The 10,118-nt window shown below is 33.4% G+C and overlaps 1 protein-coding gene across 1 annotated transcript; it reads left to right on the forward strand.

Annotated features, from left to right (window-relative positions):
• The first annotated feature begins 1,204 nt into the window (after nucleotides 1-1,204).
• Nucleotides 1,205-7,717, forward strand: LOC106639646 (annexin B9-like). Its single transcript, XM_014353354.2, has 6 exons — nucleotides 1,205-1,321; nucleotides 3,648-4,029; nucleotides 4,475-4,624; nucleotides 5,645-5,872; nucleotides 5,940-6,121; nucleotides 7,519-7,717. The coding sequence occupies exons 1-6, from the start codon at nucleotides 1,268-1,270 to the stop codon at nucleotides 7,570-7,572; spliced, it is 1,050 nt and encodes a 349-aa protein (XP_014208840.2). The 5' UTR covers nucleotides 1,205-1,267; the 3' UTR covers nucleotides 7,573-7,717.
• The last annotated feature ends 2,401 nt before the right edge of the window (nucleotides 7,718-10,118 follow it).

The following is a 10,118-nucleotide window of genomic DNA, read 5'->3' on the forward strand; positions in this document are numbered from 1 at the left end:
GAGAGTATATATATATGCGATGGTGATCACCAGGTAAGGCGTTATAAAGCCGGGCAATCGGCCAAAATCTCGGGATGACTCTCTTCCGCTTTAAGAAAAAAAAAAAAAAAAAGGAAAAAGGAAAAGAAAGAGTCGATTCTCAATTTTTATTAAATTCAAATCCATACGAAACCTTTTTTGGCTCGACTTACAATAATTCAATTAACAATCAATTTATATTTAAATTTTTGCATTAGTCGTAAACGATAAAATTAAGGGCAACAAGTTTTATTTATGCGAGTATTGATGCTATTATCGTATGGTCGATGTTAAATTACTCCGAGAAAGATACTTTTTTGTATCCATATTGCAACAGGAAAATTCAAAAGGTTTGGAGACAAAGAGAATTCAATTCCCATTACGTGCGTGTGACCTCACACGTGTAAAATCGAAAAGGATGAGATTTTTATCATCGAAAGAAAAGATAATCTTAAAAAAATTATTCAATCAACTACTGCGAATGTGACGAAATGGTAGTTTTCCTACGAGTTTGAAAAGTCTCTGTTTGCGAACCGAGAGGTTTGCGGCCCGAGCTGAAGGCGAGGGACGTAACGAGGTTCGTAAAGGAGACTTTTCGAACGAGTTCCGGAAAACTGCTTTTTCGCCCAAGGAAGTACCAGCCTCCCAAAACCACCCGAGGGCGGAAAAAACATTTACTATTTTGAATTTTACTATCTGGTGCAATGTGTAGCAATAACAAGCCAGTTTTAAAAAATTTGCAAACGGTGCACATTTAGTTTTAAAAATTCTCATTCTCCTTATCTCCATGACCATCACAAGAGCAACAATCTTATATTTCGGTGCTATACGGTACATAGAGTACGACTTGTAGATTAGCCTAAAATCCATACGGTTTTTGTCGGTAAAACTATCAGTAAACGAATGAAAGTACGAGTGAAATCATTCGGGTCTGAAACTTAATAGAATAAAAAATTTTCCTAAAAAATATTTTTGAATGACGGTCACTTAGAACGCTAATTTCAATAAGTTAAAATTTATTTTTAAATGGCTTTGCGCCTTTTTAAAACGTTAGCACAATCGTCGACATTAGTTAGAAACATCTTATCACGTCATTCTTTGGAGGGGCTGAAACATGTCCATTAATTTTTAAGTTTCGTTTCAGAACTTGCATATAAACTCGAGTCATTTGGTCGACTCGTGTCAGTAAAAAGCTCGAACTACTGTTTGTCACATAAATTTCTAATTCTTTAACTTTCGAGCCAACGCAATGAGTACTTCAGCTGTAATAATCTTCGCTGTATGCATCACCTTCGTTTCATCGGTACGTATATATTATATATTAGGAATTCTATAAAAAAATCTGCCATTTTGGTGGTGAATAAATCTAAGTCTCGGCACATACTTTTTCTTCGCTTTTTTAAATTTTCGATACACAATTAATTTTAATTAAATTACACAACTTTTTGACATTTTTTGTATCATAACTCTGCCCCAAATGGTCTGAGTGAGTTGCTTAAAGAAGAAAAATCAAGCACTTGAAAAAAGCTTTAATTCTCACGTTTGAAAAGTTTCAAACAGTTGCCCAACATCAACAGTTGTTGACACTCAAAGCTTGAGAGGAGAGAAACAATTTCATTAATTTTATTTCAATTTTTTTATTTGCTAGCTCATTCTGACGATGATCATATCAAAAAAGGGAATTGAAACTTGTCTTAAAATCTCCATTTTTCTATATTGAAATACTCTGTATGACAGTCTGAAGCATAGTTACGATAAAAACAAATGTAAAAACACTTGTACTACAATATTTTGTGATTGGTATATTGCTTCATCCCAGGAGATCGTATAGAGTTAGAAAAAAAATAAAAGAACAGAAAATGAAAGCTTTTAACGTTAACTTTGATATTCTGTTCGATTTATTTAAAATTTGATGACTGACACAATCTGTGAGCTTTTGGAGTAAAAAATGTAAAAGTTACTTAAATTTATAAAAATTTTCATATTTTTGATATTTTTTTCCATTTTAAAACACTTGCTTACAGTTTTGGTCGATCATCAAATTTTATAACAATTCAAAAAGAATATCGAAGCTAATTTAAAAAGCTTTATTTCTTTTTTTTTTTAATTTTCTGCACGTTTTTTGAGGCATAGTTTTAATAAAAAACGTGAAAATACTTGAAACACAATATTTTATTATTTTTTTACTATTTTACTGATAACTAAACCCCGAAGGATCGTGCAAAGTCTTTCAAAAAATTAAAATAAAGCTTTCAAGATAAGCTTTAATATTCTTTTTGAGTCATTAAAAAATTTGATCATTCGAGCAAGTAGTTCGAAGTAGACAAAAAATATTGAAATATGCAAATTTTATGAATTTAAGTAATTTTGTCATTTGTTATACTTCCATCGCTCACATCTTTAGCCGGTCATCAAATTTTTTAATAACTTCAAAAGAATATTAAAGCTTTATTTTCCTTTTTTAAAAACCTGTGCACAACCCTTCGGGGTATAGTTATGAGTAAAACAGTAAAAAAATAACAAAATATTGTGTTTCAAATATTTTCCCGTTTTTTATATTAAAACTATGCCTATGAAGGTCGTGCAAAAAAATAAAAATAAAAATATATAAAACTTTTAACATAAGCTTTGAAATTTTTTCAAATTGTTACAAAATTTGATGATCGACCAAAGCTATCAGCAAATAGTTTAAGCTAGAAAAAAATATCGAAAAAACGCAAGTTTTTATAAATATAAATAATTCTATAAATAATGACAAGTACTAAGGGCTATGCTGTTCAAATTGACTTTATTTGAAAAACGACGTTTCGACTACTCCAAGGCAGTCCTTATCAAGTCAAATATTAAACAATAATCGCAGAGTGTCGTCAATGTAAAATGTTTATTCTACTCAACTGCGATATAGTACTGAATAAATAATTCTGCCATTTGTTATACTGTCATCGCTCATATCTTTAGCTGGTCATCAAATTTTTTAACAACTCAAAAAGAATATTAAAGCTTAAGTTAAAAGCTTTATTCGTTTTTTTTATTCATAACTCTTGACGATCTCCTGGGATGAAGCAATATACAAATCATAAAATATTGTAGTACAAGTGTTTTTATATTTGTTTTTATCGTAATTTTGTCCCAAAAGGTCGTACAGAGTTTTTCAATAAAGAAAAATTAAGCTTTTAAGACAAGTTTCAATTCGCTTTTTTGATATGATCATCGTCAGAATGAGCTTGCAAGTAAAAAAATTGTAATAAAATTAGTGAAATTGTTTCTCTCGTCTCAAGCTTTGAGTGTCAACAACTATGATGTTGGGCAACTGTTTGAGACTTTTCAAACGTGAGAATTAAAGCAACTCACTCAGACCATTTGGGGCAGAGTTATGATACAAAAAATGTCAAAAAGTTGTCTAATTTAATTTACAATAATTGTGAAAAGTATGTTTTTCGTTCTGAGAAATACGAGGAAAAAATAAAAAGTATCGACAGAGGTGTGCTCGCTAAAAAATGTCACCTTACTCAATGACACCGAAAATGGCATATTATTTTTAGAATTCCTCATACACATAAACTTTTGCATTCCCGTAAAACAGTGAGTTGTATTCGATGTTAATTTGAATTAACTAACGACAAATTTAGTTTGATCCAACAGTGCATCCGGCGAAGCCGTTCAACGCAGTTGCAGATGCCGAGACACTTGGGGCGGCTTTTCAGTTACAGTACGCCGGCGAAGTGACCATCATCAACCTCCTGACGAAACGTGCCATTAAGCAGCGGCTCAACATCACAAAGGCTTACAATGAGTTGTACAACCGTGACCTCATGGCCGATTTACATGAAAAGTTCCATGGTGAGCTCGACTATGCCATTGCGTCGCTCATGTCTCCAGTACTCGATTACTACGCCAAAGAAATCCACTACGCTGTGGCAGGTTGGGGCACCATTGAGGATATTCTCATCGAGATTCTCACTATTTTGAACAACAGCGAGATGAAAGCATTGGCCACACGTTATGAGCAACGTAATTATTTAAAATTTGTTTGATATTCGGTCCTTTCGGATCAGGTGCTTTGTACTCTTGTAAATTTTTTAATCGGAGCGAACACTCTTGTAATTTGGCGACGATTTTTCTAAAGGAACCGAACGCGAACTTGGCGTCAAAGTAGTATGAATTTTTTTTTTGCTAGCACTAAAACGGTACATAAAAGTAATAACGCTTAGAAGCACGAAAAATAATTGATGAAAGGCCCTGATCGTTTTGATGTACGTAAATATATTACCATCCTAACTACGCCTTTATGCCAAATCCCAATAAAGTGAATCGCAATCATAATGTCCATCATTACGTTTTCTTCTTAATAGTATACTATAATATTTAATAATGTACGTTGTATTTTTTTCAAGCTCAACAGTAAAGTTGGCTTTGTTTTCACGACATAATGAATATTTATTCTTTTTTGAAACAGTTTACGGCAGGAGCCTGAAATCGGATGTGGAGGATGACACTTCTGGGAACTTCCAGGTGCTGCTCTCTATGATGATCAACGGCGAGAGGAGTGAGGCTGCTTATAACGAACAGCTGTGCTTTGCCGACAACAAGGCTATCTTTGAGAAAAGTAATATGGTTATTTGTTTAAAATATGTTATCGTCGTGAGTTGAAAAACACAAAAAATCACAATTAGTCATTGAAATAGTCTGGGAGAGTAGTAATCATGAAACAAATTGGTAGAGAAATACAAACAGTGAATAATTAGTTCTATTATCCCCCGAAACTGAAAAAGAAAAAAAAAAACAAAAAAAAACAAAAAAATTTATGATAGTCAATAAGAATTCTAGAAGAAGGTTTTTCTTCTTGACTTGTCCAAAGCGAATATATTTTACTCAGCTTACAATTTATATTCATATTAGGTACAAATAGCATGTACCTACTTTTGTTTGCTACTTCAATTTTATTACAAATATAATCTTGTTTTTGTCGATTAACTAACTAAATATAAATATTTTTGTCTTTTAAAAATAATATTTCTTTTTTATATTTTATTCTTACGATAATAATTTATGTTTTTTTTCTTTTTCAAATTAGTTTGATTTTATTACATATTTTGAAGTAATAGTTTGTTAGCAAATCATTTAATAAATACACAAAATTAATTTAACAGTTCTTTTTCAATTATAACTAAAAAAAAAAAGTTCTTGATACGTGTACCATATCTGGGGGTTACATCACTTTAATTCCATTGTAATACATAAGAATACTCAAAGAATACTAAAAAAGTACTTTATTGAATGTTAATAAGAACTTTTTAGACTTTTTTTTTAGCCGTGTATAAATTAATAAGGTAAATATGCATAAATATGATAAAAACTTATTAAAAATACTGTAACACCCCATTATTGGTGTTATAATTCGTATAATAACACGTCTCAAGGTTGTTGCACCGCTTAATAGTTCTATTTTTAGATTTGTGGATATTATTATGGTTTGTGATTATTGATATAAGTATTATGGACAGTAATTAAACTCAAATGATTTTGTTTTTACAATAATTTATACGATAAAAAAACTTTAATTGCCACTCATAGGTGTAACAAGAGATGTGTGTTAAACTTGTTATTTTTCTATATTAATCTATAGGAGAGGCATTAATGAAAACAGAAAAGTGGGTTATTGTGACGTACGAAAAAAAGTATAAAGATTTTGGGATAACAGTGGCCGAGGTCCTTGGAACCCGCAGCTACAATCATCTCAAAGTATGTTTTAACAAGTACCAGGCGTCTTACGGCGAACCCTTTGAAGATCACGTAATCGGAGTGTTTAGTAAATTCTGGAGTAAAAATTTGAAGAAAACCTTGCTTGCAATCGGTAAGTTTACTCGTTGCTTCCCTTGACATTTATCCGTATCCTTATTGGAAATTTAATTTTTTTTTAGCCCACGTAGTCCACACAAAATTCGGTTACCTCGCTAAGCGTCTCTACGATAGTATGGACCCTAAAATTATGAATTACCGCACTCTGACTCGTATAATCGTTTCCCGTAGTGGTGTCGACCTTGGAGGAATCAAGAAAGAATTTGAGCTTATGTATTCAGCGAAACTCGAAACTATGGTAGCTGTGAGTATTTTTGTTGTTACACATACCGTAACTTTACTTTTACATAGTCCCACCACCTTTTTAAACTACGATTAGATTCTTCAAACTGCCGGATATGAAAACGTTGGGTTGGCCTTTTGTTCAGAGATAAAAAATAGGTAGCAAAACACCAAGTCTTGTATGTGTGAGAAACACGGCTATTTTACTAGGTACCAGAGCACACAGTGTTGTTTAAATTACAGGATTCAATTTTTATATTATTTTTGTTGTATCACATCCAACTGAGTTTCAATATCGATATGGTATCATTCAATTTGAACTAAAAAACGCTTTTTCAGCCATTTTAAAACAAGAACAACACTACAGATTGTGTCAATACAAAAAAAGTATATTTTCAGAAGGTCTACAACTTTCGTACTAAGCATTTTGTCCAAAAATAACTTTACAGAAAACGTACTTTACAAAAAAATTATCATTTTAATGAGTTCTACTACTTTTGTATCCAATATTTCGCTGTAATATTACAATTTCTTTCCAAAACAGGCAAAAAACGGTTTTTGCATGTATTTTGCTTCATAGAGCGTCTGCATTGTGATCTAGAGCAAAATGTACAATACAAAAAAGTTGTCAAAACAAAATACTAAAAATGCTGTAAAAATTTTTCCTTTCGACGAAACTTGTCCAAATGTAAACCATCAACTAAGATATGCAACTCGGAGCTACGAACAAAATTTCAGCCCTTTTGGTTGATAATTACTTGGATCAGTCGAAAAACTTGATAACGTACATACATCCACACATACACCACGTGACCAACGCAGATAGCCCTCAAACTAGGTTCAAAATATGTTTCATATTAAAAATAGATGATTTATGAGAGATTACACTTTTTGCTCTGACATAATTACAAGGTGCTCCCGTACATTGGTCGTGCATAAAAATACTAATGGAAAAATTTCTCAGGAATTTATTCAATACTCACATCACAACAACTTAAAAAAAGAATAAGTGAAAGGAACCCAAATTTTTGAAAAAGATTTCAAGTGGTACATCTTCCATTTTCATAATCTCATGTACTACAGGAAGCCATTCTCTTTAGATTAGTATAGCCAATCTTGCTCATCTCATGACAATATTTATTACCTTGAAAAAAGGATATACTATAAGATAAGTAGTATTTTGAAAAATACTAAATTTAGTTTAACAATACTAAATTCAATGTTTAAAGTCACTTATGATCGAGATCAATAACCAATGACACAATCGCTTCAAACAAGCATTAGTTTGAAGCAGATAGGCTTAGAACATAAAAAAAAATCTTTATTTCACAAATAAAGGTTCTAAATTTTTATTTATTATCGTCGATTGAGAACAATCAATAGGGCAACAATATAATCATGGTTGTCTTTTTTTTTTAGCACTGGACATCAGGAAACTATCAGAAATTCCTTCTCTCCCTCGTACAGAATTAGTTTACCTCATTAATGATATATTTACAAAGGTGGTGGTATAATATTTTCAATAACTACAAATTTTTATTGTGTTTACTTTATTATTGATGTGCCAATTAATTGTGGCAATAATGTACGATTTTAAATAAACGATTTCATGATTTAAAATAAATTCCTACATCACAGTTTACTCCTACCCTTTAAATACACTGACAATTTATTTTTGATTTATCATGTCTTAGAACGGCCTGTATCTTAGCAAGCCATTCAATCGAAGATAAGAAAATTATGGTGATATCCTTAGGTATATTGAAAGAAAAAAAATCTTATGAAAATTCTAATAATAAGCTCAAAAAAAGCTTTTGATAACTGCCAGTTTCATCATTCGTGTGCAGAGTAAAAAACCTTTTAGTTACCATTCAAACATCATCAAAACGGCATCACAACAAACCAATGGAGCGAATCTGACTATTATATATCAGTGCCATCTGCACGCAATATTGCGAAAAAGACTGTATGCTGAGCAAAAGATTTTCAATATATCTCTGTAGGAGAGAAAACTCGCGTAGTTTGTACGAACGTGTGTGTTATTGTATATGCCTCGGGTGCAAAAAAAGGGCATCGAAACCGGGAGGTAAAGAATATTCGGGTGAAAGACACCGAAAGTATCTTATGCCCACGTATGGACTTACAAGTAAGGTGTATTAAAAAAATCTGCGACGTTCAATCTCCGACGTGGGTATAGGGAAGAAAGGGCTCGAAGTAAGATTGGTAAATTTAATCAGTCTGAGGAAAAAAAGGAAGCCTTTGTCCCTTTCGCTTCTTTTTCCATTTTTTTTTCTCGAGGAGAACGTCCATACAAAAAAAACCGCCTCAAAACTGAAAAAAAAAAAAAAAATGACCGAAACTCATGTACGTGTGTACAATAGTTCGCTCGTACACGAGTACTCCGCAATCCTCAGGGCGAAGAAGAAGCTGCCGTTTGATTCTCCCGGAAAAGGCTCACCCCACACACCCCCAGTTGGAGGACCCACGCGAATCGTTTTTTGAATATTGCTGACGGATGGGGACTCGAAGGAGGGGTCGAGTGCACTTATCTCCTCTCACCCTCTTGGCCTTGGAGGTGGCAATTTTTTCTCTCCTCCCCTCGACATTATCCGTAAACTTCAATTAAAGTGCCCGCGAAAAAAGAAAAGCGTCCCTTTTTATTTTTTATTTATACTATTGCTCTTTTTTTTTTTTTTTTTTTTTTTTTTTGGGAGTTGCAAAGTGGCTGGCGATGTGGTGGTCGTCTTTTGTAAGTGATGTGCATCCATCGGGCGATTTATTGATTTTCGATGAATGGACGGCCAGCCAAGATTAGGAGCGAACGTGACTCCGTCAAGGGAAATACGATTATTTGGAATTTTCAGGGAAAGGAGTGTAGGTGTGTCAACTTAGGGGCAAAAGAAGAAGCGAGTCCCTTGCTTTGTGTGAAACTGCACAGGGTCTTGAGCATCGTTACACCGCTGAACTCGTTTCTCGAGAGCCGCTCGACACGGCGTTTTTACGAAATCCAGTTATGCTCGGTATAAGTAGAGGACGAGGTACGTGCTCTCAAATATCTTGTGCACAACGAGTAATTATCTATATATGTGGGGTCTATAACGAATATTTGTATCAGTGTTGTTTTTTTTAACGGCCAGACGTATGTGCGCACCGTCTTTTCAGTGCCTTCTCCTATCCGCCCTTGTCGTTGCGTCGAGTCGGTTCGCGCCTATATTAACTCTAGTGTTGCCCGGTTTTTTACCTTCTCTTACTTATCGTTTGCCGCGTATGATCTGTTTCTCGTCTCTTGTGCACGTGTACTCCAAATTACTATTATGTGCTTTTACAAACTCTATTTCAAGTTCAGAGTTACTCACAGGGGATGGTGAGTAAATTTTTGTGGCTATTGGACTGCTACTTCAAAAATCTTTCGCTCTATATTAAAAAGCATGGACGGAAAACCATGAATAAAGCATCGTTTGATGAAAGTTTTTTTTTAAGTGTACTTTGAAAAAACATTTTTTTTAAAAATGCATCTTCTTAGCTTTCACTATTGAATTATGGGTACGTTTTTTTGTGGTTTGATCGGTCGGTCCAGTTCCTCAGGAAAGTACATGGGTGATTCTGCCGTAAGTGGGCAAATTCGTGTCCAGAGCTCATGCTCCTACAAGAAACTAAAATTGAAGGATTAAATTGCGTGAAGTTGTATTGGAAATGCTGAACTTTCTTGAAAAAAACTTTTAAGCTGATATATTGATTCCTCAATAAGATAATTAAGAAAATGTAGTCAAAATGTCACTTCCGTACCCTGTCCCAATGTCCATTTCACACCTAAAAACTCCTACTTGGGAAAAGAGAAGCTTTTGTGCCATGTCCCCGCACATACATTGTCAAGTACAGACGTCGTATGTTACATTCACGCCATAATAACATTTATTTTTAATCTATAAGAAAAAGTTTTAACCAAATTAAATACATACATGCAGTGGTGGTCACCAGGTAATGCATTATAAAGCCGGGCAATCGGCCAAAATCTCGGG

The sequence above is a fragment of the Copidosoma floridanum genome, unplaced genomic scaffold (assembly GCF_036245765.1).
Source record: "Copidosoma floridanum isolate Cflo_tuat_1 unplaced genomic scaffold, Cflo_Japanese_pri ptg000030l, whole genome shotgun sequence".
Classification (NCBI taxonomy): domain Eukaryota; kingdom Metazoa; phylum Arthropoda; class Insecta; order Hymenoptera; family Encyrtidae; genus Copidosoma; species Copidosoma floridanum.